General features: G+C 43.6%; 1 protein-coding gene across 2 annotated transcripts in view; it reads left to right on the top strand.

The window, feature by feature from the left end:
• LYST (lysosomal trafficking regulator) overlaps positions 1-18,636 on the top strand; it is a 556,505-nt gene that overhangs the window by 418,309 nt on the left and 119,560 nt on the right. For both annotated transcript variants that reach the window (XM_073627506.1, XM_073627507.1), the window contains one exon: positions 9,427-9,482. In XM_073627506.1, the coding sequence (XP_073483607.1) occupies positions 9,427-9,482 (56 nt within the window). The remainder of the gene's footprint in view (positions 1-9,426; positions 9,483-18,636) is intronic.

Below are 18,636 nucleotides of genomic sequence, written 5' to 3'. Positions count from 1 at the left end.
ATGCACAGGTACTCAAGACAATCCACATGCGCCCGCAGCCCTCGCAGACCACGTGCACCCGCAGCCCTCGCAGACCACGTGCACCCGCAGCCCTCACAGACCACGTGCACCCGCAGCCCTCGCAGACCACGTGCACCCGCAGCCCTCGCGCACCCGCAGCCCTCGCAGACCACGCGCACCCGCAGCCCTCGCAGACCACGCGCACCCGCAGCCCTCGCAGACCACGCGCACCCGCAGCCCTCGCAGACCACGCGCACCCGCAGCCCTCACAGCCCTCACAGACCACGCGCAGCCCTCGCAGACCACGCGCAGCCCTCGCAGACCACGCGCACCCCTCGCAGACCACGCGCACCCGCAGCCCTCTAAGACCACACACACACACACACTCTACTGAGATACACACACACACACACACACACACACACACACACACACACACACACTACTGAGATCCACACACACACACTACTGAGATACACACACACACACACACTACTGAGATCCACACACACACACACACACACTACTGAGATCCACACACACTACTGAGATCCACACACACACACACACACTACTGAGATCCACACACACACACACACACACACACACTACTGAGATACACACACACACACACACACACACTACTGAGATACACACACACACACACACACACACTACTGAGATACACACACACACTACTGAGATACACACACACACACACACACACACTACTGAGATACACACACACACACACACACACACTACTGAGATACACACACACACACACACACACACACGCTACTGAGATACACACACACACACACGCTACTGAGATACACACACTACTGAGATACACACACACACACACACACACACACACACACTACTGAGATACACACACACACACACTACTGAGATATACACACACACACACACTACTGAGATATACACACGCACACACACTACTGAAATATACACATACACACACATACACACACACACACACTACTGAGATCCACACACACTACTGAGATCCACACACACACACTACTGAGATCCACACACTACTGAGATCCACACACACACTACTGAGATCCACACACACACACACACACACACACACACTACTGAGATCCACACACACACACACACTACTGAGATCCACACACACACACACACTACTGAGATCCACACACACTACTGAGATCCACACACACACACACACTACTGAGATACACACACACACACACACACACACACTACTGAGATACACACACACACACACACACACACACACACACACACACACTACTGAGATACACACACACACACACACTACTGAGATACACACACACACACACTACTGAGACACACACACACACACTACTGAGATACACACACACACACACACACACACACACACACACACACACACACACACACTCTACTGAGATATACACACACTACTGAGATATACACACACACACACACACTACTGAGATATACACACACACACACTACTGAAATATACACATACACACACATACACACACACACTCACACACTACTGAGATCCACACACACTCACACACTACTGAGATCCACACACACTCACACACTACTGAGATCCACACACACTCACACACTACTGAGATCCACACACACACACTACTGAGATCCACACACTACTGAGATCCACACACTACTGAGATCCACACACACACACACTACTGAGATCCACACACACACACACACTACTGAGATCCACACACACACACACACTACTGAGATCCACACACACACACACACTACTGAGATCCACACACACACACACACACACACTACTGAGATACACACACACACACACACACACTACTGAGATACACACACACACACACACACACACACACTACTGAGATATACACACACATACACACACACACACACACTACTGAGATCCACACACTCACACACACACACACACTCACTATATATATATATTCTCTATATATCTCATACTTTTAGGATCGCTCTTGAAGCTGGAGAGCACTGTTGTAGACATCACTACTACAGTGATGTTGACTAGCGTCTGAGTCACATACCGAGTAGCTGCATTGTGAACACTGGATGTTGAGCGCTCGGCGCAGGTGCCATTCAGAGAATATGTTTCTCAATAAATGGAAAATGTTCTCTAATTGGACAAGATGTAGAGGCGGGACAGTAACCTTTGGGCCTCTTAAAGCAGTAGTAAACCAAAAAGAAAAAAAAAAACCCTGCAAGACAATGGCATAATGTGCTAGTATTCATCGCATCCTAGCACATTATGAAACACTTAACTTAGATTGAAGCCCTCCAGTGGTGCGCTTTCACCGCTGACAGGGCTTTTGTCTTCACTCAGTCTTTCTTCTTCTGGGTTTGCGTGCTCCAGCCATCTGATTGGCCAAGCCATGATGATGTCACTCCCGCACATGCACACAGAGTCACGACCGCGACACAGCTTGAAGGGACGTCACCGGCTGCATCCATTGTGAATATCTCCTAAACAGTTCAAGTTTAGAAGATGTTCACTGTACCTGGGTACAAGTTTAAAAAAATACTTTACTACCACTTTAAAGACCTACTCTGCCCTTGCCAGGTCCAACCCTGCAGCCTTATTGTTTTACATTGACAATCTAGAGAGTGTAATTTGCCAAATCTTTTGTTTGTCTCTTACTGTGCATATGCACAGGGTTTTGTGGCTAAAAGTTTGGTCTGCTGAACCTGCTTGTAGGAAGTGTCTTCTACACACACCTTTTAATGGTGAATGCCCGTTTGGAGAATCCCTTGATAAATTCATCATCAAATTCATAATTTTTTTTTTTTTTTTCTGTCTCCAGACATCAACCTCAAAACCAAGGCTACTTGGCACAGGCCCTGGATTCCTACGCGTACTTAGCCTGCCCAAATTCACTCAGAGTGGGGGGGGGGTTATCTGTTGGTGTTTTTAGCCAGTGTGTTTCCCAGATGCCCTGGATCACTGGGTCTAATCTGCCCTTTCAAATGGGTACATATTATAATTTCTACCCCTGCCACTCCCCGCTTTCTACCTTGCACTCTGCCAACATCAGCCCAAAACAAGCTGATTTACTAGCCACTTTGCAATAACTTCAGTCACAAGGGTTGGTTATACCACCATTCAGGCTCACCTGTGCACTCAAAGTATTCACACAGGTGCTTGCCCTGCTTCAAGCTTTTATATGGACCCAGGGCATTCACAGGATACCTGGACAAACTTTTGCTGTAACACTCCTCTGCCAAAATCTTGTCTGCCAACAGACAGAAGATGATTGCGCCAGATTTCCCCTCAAGCCAAATCGATGCCACTCAGTTTACTTCTGCAGGAGGCTTCTGTTGCTTTAAGGGTAGCTTCCTTCAAGGCAGTGCCCTTTACCTAGTTTAACTCCAGCCTGTCTAAAAGGATGCGATAAAGTTTACAACTCCCTAATTGTCCAGATCTGGTCATCAGAGGTAATTAGACGACTCCTCCGCATTCTGTAACTAAGAGCTATTAGAGTAACTCAACAACAAAACTGGACCTACCTTCTGCAGGTTCACCAGTCAGGGTGCAGTCAGAAAATGTCACAGCAGTGGTCTACATAAACCATTAGGTTTGCACCGGAAGTCAAGCTGCCTTGAGGGAAACAAATCTGTTGCTCACATTCCAGCTCTTAGGCCCCTTTCACAATCGGCCTGCAAAAATCCACCTGTCCGTTTTTTAGGCGGATCTGAGCGGGCTACCCATTGACTTGTATGGGCAGGCGGATATCAGCGGAGATGTGCCCGCTGACACCCGCCTGCCATCCGATCCCACAAGATCTGCTGAAAACACAGATGGTGATATGTTCGCCATTCGTCCAGCGGACCGGATGGGATTGGATAAAAATGGACATGCTGTCTGTTTTCATCCAATCTTCCCATAGAGAACAGCGGGGCTCTTACAGGTCTGTCCCTGCACAGTGAGCAGAGATGGACCTGTAATCTGCCTGCTCAGCAGGGGTCAATGGAGCGATCCCCTGCTGAGCTAGCAGAGTCCGCTGAGCGGATCCGCCCCGTGTGAAAAGGGCCTTGGCTATCCACATCTCTGAAGTGGACAATTCGCAGGTGGACTTCCTAAGCCACCAATGCATCGACCTAGATGAAAGTGTTACTAAACCTGCAACAGCAAAATCAGTCTGTATGTGCAGTAAAGCATGCTTGTTATACTCACTGTGGAACCTAAGAGGTTAATCCACGTTGTGTAAAAAGGCTGTTTGATCCTGTCTTCAGCTCAGGTCCAATTAGCACTGTCCAAACTGTCAGGGGTCATGCAGCCAATAGGACAGTCAGTAGAATGAAAACTCCTCCTACAAGCTTTAACCAGTGCTGGGCCAGACATGGATACACGTCACAAGACTGCTATGTACTGCTGATGAAAAAAGGTATTTAGCAGTTTATATTTACTAAAATAATTGCTTTCTGTGTACTGTGGGAAACCTGATCTAGTGAATGCAGGGTCCTTGGTTAACCACTTGCCGCCCGCCATATAGCAGAATGACGGCAGCAAAGTGATTTCAATATCCTGACTGGGCGTCATATGACGTCCTCAGGATATTAAGCCGCTGCGCGCCCCCAGGGGCGCGCTTCGCGGCGATTGATCTAGGTAAAGAGTCTCTGAAGAAAACTCTTTACCACGTGATCAGCCGTGTCCAATCACGGCTGATCACGATGTAAATAGGAAGAGCCGGTGATCGGCTTTTCCTCACTCGCGTCTGACAGACGCGAGTAGAGGAGAGCCGATCGGCTGCTCTCCTGACAGGGGGGGGTCTGTGCTTATTGTTTATCAGCACAGCCCCCCCTCTGATCCCGCCCAGGACCACCATCATGCCGCCCAGGACCACCAGGATGGCCACCACACTGGACCACCAGGTATGCCCCCCCAGGGAAATACTAATCTGTGCCCAGGCAGCTGCCAATCAATGCCCAGGCAGCTGCCAATCAGTGCCCACTCACAATACCTGCCGGTGCCACCAGGGATGCCTATCAGTGCCAGGTATCAGTACCCATCAGTGCCGCGTATCAATGCCCATCAGTGCCGCGTATCAATGCCCATCAGTGCCGCGTATCAATGCCCATCAGTGCCGCGTATCAATGCCCATCAGTGCCACGTATTAATGCCCATCAGTGCCGCCTATTGGTGCCCAGCAGTGCCGCCTATCAGTACCACCCATAAGAACCCATCTTTGCAGCCTTCCTTTTCCCATCAGTGTCGCCTATCATTGCCCACCAGTGCCGCCTATCAATGCCCATCAGTGCTGCATATCAGTGCCACCTACCAGTGCCCGCTCATTGGTGCCACATCGGTACCGCCTTATCAGTGCCTGTCAGTGCCACCTTATCAGTGCCCATCAGTGAAAGAAAACTTACTTATTTACAAAATTTTATAACAGAAACAAAAGCAAAACATTTATTTTTTCAAAATTTTCGGTCTTTTTTTATTTGTTTAGCAAAAAATAAAAACCACAGAAGTGATCAAATACCACCAAAAGAAAGCTCTATTTGTGGGAACAAAATTATAAAAATTTCGTTTGGGTACAGTGATGGATGACCGTGCAATTGTCATTCAAACTGCGACAGCACTGAAAGCTGAAAATTGGTCTGGGCAGGAAGGTGTATAAGTGCCCTGTATTGAAGTGGTTAAGTAACGCTTTTTAAGGAAAAAAGTAATTTTATGTCTACTCATCATTGGTTTTGGTTCTTATTACATCCTTTTACAGATAGCAGTAAAAAACTGGCAAGGGTTCCAACCCTACTCAGTTTTAGCCAAAACAAAAGGTAAATGTTTTGGCTACGTATATTTTGGTCAGTTCCATATAACTTTAACATGTGTCAAATTCCAGCCTTTCTTTTTGTCTACAGCTTAAGTTATATGTGTAACTGTGGAAATACGGGTAACCTAAATGGCAATCACTCTCTCAACTGATTTAGGGCTGCAACTAAGGATTATTTTCATAATCGATTAGTTGGCCTATTTATTGTTTTGATTAATCGATTAATAATCCTTAAAAAACTGTGGTGTATAATTTTATAATTTAGTTAAGTTTAAAAAAAAAAGGCAATTTATGCTTAAATATCTTTATGCGGTGGTAAATATCAGTAACCAACTATATGGTTAGGGAGCAAAATATCTAATCCACTCTGAGAATAACAAACAGAAGAGATATACTGTATATACTATTAGAGGAGATATACTGTATATACTATTAGATGTTGAATCTGGTAAATCTCATCAGAATCGGAGATCAAATTTTTTTATTTAAAGAAAAAAAAAAGTTAGACTGTTTTGCAGATTTTCAAACAGAACTGTAATATATTATATGCTGGTCATACAAAAACAATGTCTTCCTTCAAAAAAATAGTATTTTAAGAACGAACGTTTGATTTTCTAATCGTTAGTGGGGTCAAATCGACGTTAGTTTTCAACCACAGTGACTGAAACATTTAGAAATAATAGAGAAAATTGAGTACTGTCCGTGATACTTTTTTTATTTGCACTTGGTGCAAATAAAAAAAGTATCACGGACAGTACTCAATTTTCTCTGTCACAATTGCACTAATACGGCTACAATCAAATCAAGAAATAATAGAAAACTTCTTGGTCAAAGGAATTTTCAGACAGTGTATGTGGTTTTTGTTAGAAATGACATTCATTTTAAAACAGAATGTTAAAAGCAAGTGAAAATTTCAAACAACATTCTTTCATTCAGTGAATGTACAAAGATTTTTCATATGAATATTCTCTTCTGAAAATTGATCCATGTGGCCAGCATGTACACACCAATGCACTTTACTTTGATCTGTTTTTGGAGTGCTTTTTCCTGTGCGTTTTGATTTTTTGCGCACGTGATTTTGCTGCGATTTGCGTTTTTAGGTTTTTGGGGTGTTTTGCCCTATTTGTTGTCGGGCAGATTAGAAAACACAAATTGCTGCAAAAATGCATTACATGCTTTTCTGCAGCTTCTCCATTGAAGTATATTGAATCAAAAAAGCACAGTTTTGCGTTGGAAAAAAGTCCTTGACCCTTTCCAAATACGCAGCAGCTGAAAAAAGCAGAGATATGAATGTGTCCCATAGGAAACCATGTTAACCACTTCTGCCCCAGAAGACTTGGCTGCTCAATGACCAGGCCATTTTTTGCAATACAGCACTGCGTCCCCAAACAAATTTGATGTCCTTTTTTCCTACAAATAGAGCTTTCTTTTGGTGGTATTTGATCATATCTGTGGTTTTTATTTTTTGCGCTATAAACAAAAAACAGCGACAATTTTGAAAAAAAAAAAACACAATATTTTGTACTTTTTGGTATAATAAATATCCCCATTTTTTTTTTTTTTTAAAAGCTAATTTTTTCCTCAGTTTAAGCCCGATATGTATTCTTCTACATATTTTTGGTAAAAAAAATCGCAATAAGGGTATTTTGATTGGTTTGCGCAAAAGTTATAGCGTCTACAAAATAGGGGATAGATTTGTCATTTTTATTATTGTATTTTTTTCACTAGTAATGGCAATCTGCGTTTTTTTTTTTGTTTTTTGTTTTTTTTTATTGGGACTGCGATATTGTGGCGGACAAATTGGACACTTTTGACACATTTTTGGGACAATTATACATCGATCAGTGCTATAAAAAGGCACAGATTACTGTATAAATGTCACTGGCAGGGAAGGGGTTAACACTAGGGGACGATCAAGGGGTTAACTGTTCCCTAGGTGTGTTCTAACTGTAGGGGGGATGGGACTGTCTAGCAGGAGAGAGAGAGATCAGTGTTTATACTTAGTATGAACACCTGATCTGTCTCTACTCCCCTGAAAGAACCGGGATTTGTGTGTTTACACACAGAGATCCTGGTTCTCGCTCTGTCACGAGCGATCGCGGGCGCCCGGCGGTCATCGCGCCCGCCGGGCACTCACATCAGCTGCGGGCACGCGTGCCTTCAACGGTGCACGCTCGTCCCTAGCAGCCAAAAGGTGAAGCGACGTAAGGTGACGTCGTCTTGCCCAGCTGTGCCATTCTGCCGCAGTAAAACTGCGGCGGCTGGTCGGCAAGCAGTTAAATGAACTGTAATGTCTTTCTGCAAAAAGCACCAAAAACACATAGGTGTGAACCAGGCCTAAGATGTTTAGTAACATAATGGAGTTATAAAAAAATAAAATAAAATTAGCCCTTTATAGTACAAAAAGAGCAGATAGTTGCTACTGTATGGGGTTCATTTTTTTTTACTGTGAAAGTAATATTTACAATAGCGATTTGCTCTTTTTGTACTATAAAGGGGTAATTTTTTTTTTTTTTAACCCCATTATGTTACTGGCCGATTAATCGATTAATTTCATAATCGATTAGTTGTCTCGGCCCTACAACTGATACTAGAAAAAAAAGGGATAGAATGCCGTATTTATCGGCGTATAACACGCACCCCAAGTTTAGGAGGGCATTTTAAGGAAAACTTTTAGGAGGGAAGTTTAAGGAAAAAACTTATATTTAAATGCCCATCAATGCAGCCTCATCAGTGTTCATCTGCAGCCTTGTCCATCATTGCAGAGTGAACAGTGTTCATTTGCAGCCTTGCCCATTGTCATATGCAGCCTTGCCCAGTACAGCCTTGCTAAGTGCAGCCTTGCCCAGTGTAGTGTGCTGTTTGCAACATTTAATTGTTTAAATTTGCCGCTGAGCCTGTGTACTCGGGTTGTCACCCCGCCCCACCTCCCTGCTGTTTCAGAGAGAATGAGAGGAGCGAGCGCTGCCGAAAAAGACCGAGCCGAGTGTACTCGGCTCGGCTTGGCTCCGCTCGCAGTCCCGCCATTGGACCTGTGTTATGTCGATCATAAGAACTGGGCGGGACTGCGAGCCAAGCCGAGTACACAGTACACTTGGCTCGGTCTTTTTCGGCAGCACTCGCTCTTCTCATCCTCCCTGAAACAGCAGGGAGGCGGGACTGCGAGCAGAGCCGAGCACTCGGCTTGGTCTTTTTCGGCGGTGCTCGCTCTTTTGGCTCAGACAGTGGGGATCGGCGTATAACACGCACCCACGATTTTCCCCTGATTTTAAGGGGAAAAAAGTGCGTCTTATACGCGGATAAATACGGTAATTCATGAGAGATGAGAAAAAGAATGGTATTAGGGATGATAACGTTCCATAAGACTATATATATTTATTGTGTCTTTTGAGAGCCTAATATCTGGCCCCTGTTACTTTATTTAAAACTCTGTAATATTGTCTGTTATCTGCATGAAGTATGCTCTCTATATTTCGATATTTTACAGAATGTTTTATCCTCCAAAAGGGGGACACACAACTGTACAAGTGATATGTCTAGTTATTAAATGTATCTGCAACTAAAAAATGTTTCTGTGTAGGGAAGTCTGGAATGTATTTTGTAGAAGACTCTGCGCCTGACACAGTGGAATCCAATGTAAGTAAATGTCATCAGCCTGTAAACAAACACATTATGCAGCTCTTATTCTCTTATGCAGTGTTCATGTTTGCAAATGTAAAGAGAAACGCAATCTGTAAATTTTTTTTTTTTGTAACCTATATGTTGTTATTGATGATGTGGGTAGGTTAGTTACCTGATCAAAAGTAAGTTCTATATTTCCCAAATTTTAGTAAATACAGTTGACTTTTGCATGGCTACCACTGATCTTTTTGCCATTGCAGCGCACAAAAAAGTGAAGCCACAAAATACAATATGCCTTTAATAATGAAACATATATTGTTTTCTTCCAGAAACTTACTAGCCACATATCTTAACAATTGTAGCAACATTATAGGGGCGTAAAGCTGAACCCCAGGATAAGCACATGTCCCAGTGTGAAACCTTTTCTCTGTGCAGGAGTCTACTGTAATAAAGAGCAGTCACTGTTGCTCTAACTTTTTCTGCAGGGTGGTCTTAAATCCACCCCTATTATGTTTTTTTTTTTTTTTTTATAAATTCTTTATTTAAGAATGACAAGCATGCAGAAATAGAAACAACCCCAATGATATGTATAACAGTGAACTCCCCCAAATACATTCAATGATACAGTTAGCACATTTTTATAATAAAAGTCTATCTGTGGGGTTCCACCCATCTGCAGAGGAATAGGGAGGTTCTGCATCCCGCATGGCCAATTTTTTATGGCAAACACCATTTTATATATAAAAAAAAAGAGAACAAGAACCGCTTTGATCCCAAGGTCGTACGACCAAGGAGATGTAAAAAGAAAGTAGCAGCTAAAAAAGAAAAGAATAGAGAGGGGAAGAGAGAGAGCAGAAAAAAAAGGGGGGGGGGGGATTGAGAAGATATACATACCTCAATCCAGTCTCACCATCCCCATCCGGGGAGCTTGCAGATTCGTTATACCGCTGGGAAGCTAGATCAACAGCTCTCTATATTCCTCGGAGCAAACAAATTTGTGCCAATGAAACCATTTTTTTGAGAATTGCTCATTAAGGCCTTACTCTGTGGCCACCGGGTCCTCCATTTCCCTGATCTCTGTTACCTTTTTCAACCAGACGGCCACTGATGGGGCTGTGTCTGTTTCCAGAGCAAGGGGATGCAGCTTTTTGCCGCTGTAAGCAGGAGGGGCATAATAGATCTCCTGTAGACCTTAATAGGAATCTCGTGGTAGTGTAGGAGGAAGAACTCGGGGGTCTCCGGCACCTCCCAGTCGGTGAATTTTTTTCACTATGCGACGCACTTCTGTCCAAAAGGGCCGGAGGATGCGACAGGACCAGAAGATGTGAAGGAGCGAACCAGTCGCCTCTCCAACAAAGGTCCGTACTCTGAGGGAACATCTTGTGGAGTCTTTCCGGAGTGTAATACCACTGGGACAGTAATTTAAATCCCGCTTCCTGGTGTCTGGTGCAGATAGAAGTTTTATGGGAAAAGAGAAGGAGCCGATCAATTTGTTTCTCTGTAAATTGCACTCCCAGGTCACGTTCCCATTTGGTAATATAGGGAGTGCATAAAAAACCTATAAACCATGCGCTTACTCCAAAAAAGTCATAGATGTAAGCAGCTAACACAACAAATAGAAAATTTGTAATAAATCATATGTAACCAAGTGTAGCGCTAAAAAATGAGAAAGAGAATATTGCTATACCACATATAATAGCAAAATGAATTGTGAAAAGATAGTGTTTTGTATACTTTGTGAACATTCATACATATAGAACACTTATGTTATAAAGCCTTAGGGTCACCAAAAGTGATAACAGGATGTAAAAATGGCAATAAAGTCCAAAACTGAATGTGCAGGTACAATGAACATAAATTTTGCAATGGTGATAAATTCCAAAACATATACTCGTGAGAGATTTCTGTATGTAATCCAACATGTGCTGACAAACACTTGTGCGAAACCGCCACCTAGGATGACTGGAGGCTTACCAGAAAGTTGGGACCCACCTAGCATACGCTATATGGGTCAAACAGGCTTGGATTGCTCACTGGCAATGAAGGCAGGGAACCAAGGGCTGGTGAATGGTGAAGTTGTAACGTTGCTATCCCAAAGAGGTCTTCTTCATATGGAAGCTCGGACACCAACGGACATTACCCACATGTAATGAAGAAGGGGCTCATAGCGTAATTCCGTAAACCATAAAAAATTTATTAAAAGGAAAAACACTTACATTTCAGAATAAAAAGCGCTTGCAAGTAAAATGGCGGCAGTGGAGTCCTCCCGACGCGTTTCGTCATACAAGACTTCGTCTGGGGTACTTGCCCACTGCAGCCAGACTCCTTTATATAGGGACAAGGACCCCTCTGATGAGAATCCAGCTCCCAGGCTTGTTTGCATTGGCACTTCCGGGGTCATCCAAAATGGCGGACCCGAGTGCTTTCCAAGCCTCTCTTTCATGTAATTCAATTCCCATAGGTCTAATGGTGTCACGTGTTTCAAGAGAAGACGTGGTGCTGAGTGCCTTCCAAGCCTCTCTTTCACATGATTCCATTCCCATAGGTCTAATGGTGTCATGTGCTTCAGGAGGAGACATGATGCTGAATGCCTTCCAAACCTCTCTTTCAAATAATTCCATTCCCATAGGTCTAATGGTGTCATGTGCTTCAGGAGGAGACATGATGCAGAGTCCATTCCCATAGGTCTAATGGTGTCATGTGCTTCAGGAGGAGACATGATGCTGAGTGCCTTCCAAGCCTCTCTTTCAAATCATTCCATTCCCATAGGTCTAATGGTGTCATGTGCTTCAGGAGACATGATGCTGAGTGCCTTCCAAGCCTCTCTTTCAAATGATTCCATTCCCATAGGTCTAATGGTGTCATGTGCTTCAGGAGGAGACAGGATGCAGAGTCCCGGCGTCCAGAACCTCCCACTTCCACTTGTTACTACCCCTTATGACCTCTTAGTGGGTGTATGGAGGGGGAGGCCGTGACTCTGCGTCACCACATCAGTGACATCCCCCCTAACGTATATTACGATAAAAAACCACGCTCGCGCATGCGCGCGGCGTAGTTCAGCGCGGTGACATCAATGAAGGGCGAGGCCGCAACTGTGCGTCTCAACCTCAATCACATCCCCCATAGTCTAATAGAGACCGCGCTCGCGCATGCGCACGGCGTGGTCCAGCGCGGTGACGTCATCAAAAAACGACGCATGCGTACATCACCTCCGGTCTCTGTTCGATCACACCAGGAAGTGACCTGCAAAGAGGGGAAAAGGGCCGGAAATGATGTTGTAATCCCCAGACCGGCCTTCAAAGTGTACACAATGAGTGTTCATTAATGGGTGACCTAAACACGATCAGGACTTCATTCAAAGATGATAGATGAGTCCATGAAAACGAAAAAATGAAAAAAATATGAAGAAGATGGATTCTCAGCAGGAGAGAGAAGAGATGGACAATTAATTATTCCATCTCTTGACTCACTCTATGTCCCCATATAGCTCATATTGTATTACTTCAAAAAAGACAATACTTTAATAATAACTACCCAATTGTCAAAATAAAGTAAATATAATCATAATAATAATAAAATAATGTGTAACAGATGGAAAGGCACATGCATGTAAAAAGTATCAGACATAATATACACCCTAGGTATTAGTACTCCTAAACGGAAGTTGATGTTTCTTATCTCATGATAAATCTGTCAAGACTCGTTTATAAAGGCATTAACATCTACTTCCACGTTCATGCCTTGAGAAAAAAAGGTCTGTAGTTCATACGCCCAGAACATTTCAAGGCGAGAGACCCCTCTGATTTTGGCCCCCCCCCCTCCACGGCGGGACGTATTTGTCTATAATGACAAATTGTGAACCAGTGGGGTTACTATTATGATATTGCTTGTAATGTCTGGGTACCGTATGCTTAGAGTCCCTGCCTTTGATTAGAGCAATATGTTCCCCTACCCTTGTTGTAAACGTTCTGGTGGTACGACCAATGTATTGTCTACGACAAGGGCATGTGATAAGATATACTATGTATTTGGTACTACACGTACAAAAAGATTTCACTGTATATCTTTTCCCCGTGACTGTGGATGTGAATTCTGTGACTTTACGTCCTTCCAGGTTATTGTGCAAACATACCACACATTTTCTACACGGGTAAAAGCCTGTCATGTTATGGAAAAAAGAAGGCCGGGATGGTGGATTTATAACATTGGGGGCTATCTGACCCTGTAAAGATGGTGCTCCCCTAAATATAATCTTGGCCTCTTCTGGCAATGACCCGCCCAGAATGTTATCATGTCTCAAGACATCCCAGTGTTTTCTTACAATGCTTTTAATTTGTTTGTGCTGGGTTGAGAAAGATGTTATCATTGCCCATTTAAACTTTTCATCCGGTTCTTTTTTTGGCTTTACCTCGAGTAAAGTTTTCCTTTCAATATTCATGGCTCTCTGGATCTCAAAATCCAGGTTGGCGTTGTCATACCCTTTGTCTATAAATTTTTGTTTAAGGACACCTGCTTGTGTGATAAATAATTCCGTGTCCGTGCAGTTCCTACGGAGCCTGAGAAATTGGCTGCGAGGAACAGCACTTAACCAGGATCTATGATGGCAACTGGTGGTGGGAATAAAACCATTACGGTCAGTGGGCTTAAAGTAGGTGTTAAATTTAAATTTTCTGTCTACTATTTCTATCTCCAAGTCCAGGAAATGTATCTTGGTCCTGCTGGCCTCATATGAAAGGGAGATGCCCCTGTCATTAGAATTCAGACACTCGAAAAATTGTTCGAGTGTCTCAAAAGAGCCATTCCACAGGAGGAGGATGTCGTTTATGTACCTAGCCCACAGAACCAACGAAGTGGTCCCGTGGGCATAGACGACATCCTCCTCCCACTTGGCCATAAACAAGTTCGCAAGGCTAGGTGCGAACTTGGCACCCATTGCCACTCCCCGTTGTTGCAGGTAGTAGTTCTGGTTAAACCAGAAGTAGTTATGTCTGGTTGCGAAGTCCAACAATTCGATTATATAATCACATTGAAAAGTTGCAAGGGACTGTTCACGATGGAGAAAATGTTTGACTGCATCTATACCCTTCTCATGGGCTATACACGTGTACAAGGATGCCACGTCAGCAGTGGCCATAATGAATCCTTCCTGTATATTGACCTCCTCTAGGAGTCTAATAGTGGAACCGGTGTCTTTAAGGTAGGAGGATGTACGTTTCACTAGCGGTTGAAGGTAAAAGTCGATGTACTTCCCAATTCTTGCCGTAATGGAATTGATAACACTGACAATAGGTCTACCGGGTGGACATGTAGGGTTTTTATGTATTTTGGGTAAATAGTATATGGTAGGGATCCTGGGAACTGTGGGGACCAGAAATGCCCTTTCTTTTTTATTCAAAATCTTTAAATCATAACCCTTGGTAATAAGCTGTTGAAGTTGTTTTTTGTATGCATTGGTGGGGTTATTGGGGAGTGTTTGATAAGTACCAGGTTAATTCAAAATTCTAAACATCTCCTCCTCATATTGGCTCTTATCCAGAACCACTATGCTCCCTCCTTTGTCCGCGGGACGGACAACCAAATTTTTTTGTGCACATAATGATTCCAATCCCTCTTTCGACAATGGAGAGTTTCGAATACGCTTAACAGGCAGTTTGGATAAATCACTGAGAACGAGATCCCTGAACATTTTTACTGCCGGTGCGGTGGGTACAGGAGGGGAGAAAAGAGAAGGAGTTGATAGTCCTGAATGTACCGTTCCAGATGTGGCAGCCGGAAAATCTGTACGTACAGGGTTAGAAATCAAGTACCTTTGAATGTTGATTTTTCGTATGTACTTATGCACATCGATAAATGTGTGAAATTTATCTAGTTTTTTCATTGGGGCGAATTTGAGGCCTTTGTCAAGTACAGATAATTCAGCTTTCGTTAGGATGTGAGAACTTAGATTAAAGAAATAATCTAAGTTCTCACATCCTAACGAAAGCTGAATTATCTGTACTTGACAAAGGCCTCAAATTCGCCCCAATGAAAAAACTAGATAAATTTCACACATTTATCGATGTGCATAAGTACATACGAAAAATCAACATTCAAAGGTACTTGATTTCTAACCCTGTACGTACAGATTTTCCGGCTGCCACATCTGGAACGGTACATTCAGGACTATCGAATCCTTCTCTTTTCTCCCCTCCTGTACCCACCGCACCGGCAGTAAAAATGTTCAGGGATCTCGTTCTCAGTGATTTATCCAAACTGCCTGTTAAGCGTATTCGAAACTCTCCATTGTCGAAAGAGGGATTGGAATCATTATGCGCACAAAAAAATTTGGTTGTCCGTCCCGCGGACAAAGGAGGGAGCATAGTGGTTCTGGATAAGAGCCAATATGAGGAGGAGATGTTTAGAATTTTGAATGAACCTGGTACTTATCAAACACTCCCCAATAACCCCACCAATGCATACAAAAAACAACTTCAACAGCTTATTACCAAGGGTTATGATTTAAAGATTTTGAATAAAAAAGAAAGGGCATTTCTGGTCCCCACAGTTCCCAGGATCCCTACCATATACTATTTACCCAAAATACATAAAAACCCTACATGTCCACCCGGTAGACCTATTGTCAGTGTTATCAATTCCATTACAGCAAGAATTGGGAAGTACATCGACTTTTACCTTCAACCGCTAGTGAAACGTACACCCTCCTACCTTAAAGACACCGGTTCCACTATTAGACTCCTAGAGGAGGTCAATATACAGGAAGGATTCATTATGGCCACTGCTGACGTGGCATCCTTGTACACGTGTATAGCCCATGAGAAGGGTATAGATGCAGTCAAACATTTTCTCCATCGTGAACAGTCCCTTGCAACTTTTCAACGTGATTATATAATCGAATTGTTGGACTTCGCAACCAGACATAACTACTTCTGGTTTAACCAGAACTACTACCTGCAACAACGGGGAGTGGCAATGGGTGCCAAGTTCGCACCTAGCCTTGCGAACTTGTTTATGGCCAAGTGGGAGGAGGATGTCGTCTATGCCCACGGGACCACTTCGTTGGTTCTGTGGGCTAGGTACATAGACGACATCCTCCTCCTGTGGAATGGCTCTTTTGAGACACTCGAACAATTTTTCGAGTGTCTGAATTCTAATGACAGGGGCATCTCCCTTTCATATGAGGCCAGCAGGACCAAGATACATTTCCTGGACTTGGAGATAGAAATAGTAGACAGAAAATTTAAATTTAACACCTACTTTAAGCCCACTGACCGTAATGGTTTTATTCCCACCACCAGTTGCCATCATAGATCCTGGTTAAGTGCTGTTCCTCGCAGCCAATTTCTCAGGCTCCGTAGGAACTGCACGGACACGGAATTATTTATCACACAAGCAGGTGTCCTTAAACAAAAATTTATAGACAAAGGGTATGACAACGCCAACCTGGATTTTGAGATCCAGAGAGCCATGAATATTGAAAGGAAAACTTTACTCGAGGTAAAGCCAAAAAAAGAACCGGATGAAAAGTTTAAATGGGCAATGATAACATCTTTCTCAACCCAGCACAAACAAATTAAAAGCATTGTAAAAAAACACTGGGATGTCTTGAGACATGATAACATTCTGGGCGGGTCATTGCCAGAAGAGGCCAAGATTATATTTAGGGGAGCACCATCTTTACAGGGTCAGATAGCCCCCAATGTTATAAAGCTTCTTTTTTCCATAACATGACAGGCTTTTACCCGTGTAGAAAATGTGTGGTATGTTTGCACAATATTCTGGAAGGACGTAAAGTCACAGAATTCACATCCACAGTCACGGGGAAAAGATATACAGTGAAATCTTTTTGCACGTGTAGTACCAAATACATAGTATATCTTATCACATGCCCTTGTCGTAGACAATACATTGGTCGTACCACCAGAACGTTTACAACAAGGGTAGGGGAACATATTGCTCTAATCAAAGGCAGGGACTCTAAGCATACGGTACCCAGACATTACAAGCAATATCATAATAGTAACCCCACTGGTTCACAATTTGTCATTATAGACAAATACGTCCCGCCGTGGAGGGGGGGGGCCAAAATCAGAGGGGTCTCTCGCCTTGAAATTTTCTGGGCGTATGAACTACAGACCTTTTTTTCTCAAGGCATGAACGTGGAAGTAGATGTTAATGCCTTTATAAACGAGTCTTGACAGATTTATCATGAGATAAGAAACATCAACTTCCGTTTAGGAGTACTAATACCTAGGGTGTATATTATGTCTGATACTTTTTACATGCATGTGCCTTTCCATCTGTTACACATTATTTTATTATTATTATGATTATATTTACTTTATTTTGACAATTGGGTAGTTATTATTAAAGTATTGTCTTTTTTGAAGTAATACAATATGAGCTATATGGGGACATAGAGTGAGTCAAGAGATGGAATAATTAATTGTCCATCTCTTCTCTCTCCTGCTGAGAATCCATCTTCTTCATATTTTTTTCATTTTTTCGTTTTCATGGACTCATCTATCATCTTTGAATGAAGTCCTGATCGTGTTTAGGTCACCCATTAATGCACACTCATTGCGTACACTTTGAAGGCCGGTCTGGGGATTACAACATAATTTCCGGCCCTTTTCCCCTCTCTGCAGGTAACTTCCTGGTGTGATCGAACAGAGACCGGAGGTGATGTACGCATGCGTCGTTTTTTGATGACGTCACCGCGCTGGACCACGCCGCGCGCATGCGCGAGCGCGGTCTCTATTAGACTATGGGGGATGTGATTGAGGTTGAGACGCACAGTTGCGGCCTCGTCCTTCATTGATGTCACCGCGCTGAACTACGCCGCGCGCATGCGCGAGCGTGGTTTTTTATCGTAATATACGTTAGGGGGGATGTCACTGATGTGGTGACGCAGAGTCACGGCCTCCCCCTCCATACACCCACTAAGAGGTCATAAGGGGTAGTAACAAGTGGAAGTGGGAGGTTCTGGACGCCGGGACTCTGCATCATGTCTCCTCCTGAAGCACATGACACCATTAGACCTATGGGAATGGAATCATTTGAAAGAGAGGCTTGGAAGGCACTCAGCATCATGTCTCCTGAAGCACATGACACCATTAGACCTATGGGAATGGAATCATTTGAAAGAGAGGCTTGGAAGGCACTCAGCATC

This window comes from Aquarana catesbeiana, linkage group LG04 (assembly GCF_042186555.1).
Source record: "Aquarana catesbeiana isolate 2022-GZ linkage group LG04, ASM4218655v1, whole genome shotgun sequence".
NCBI classification, from domain to species: Eukaryota; Metazoa; Chordata; class Amphibia; order Anura; family Ranidae; genus Aquarana; species Aquarana catesbeiana.
The sequence above is the reverse complement of the archived record's forward strand: the minus strand, read 5'-3'. Positions and strand labels throughout refer to the sequence as shown.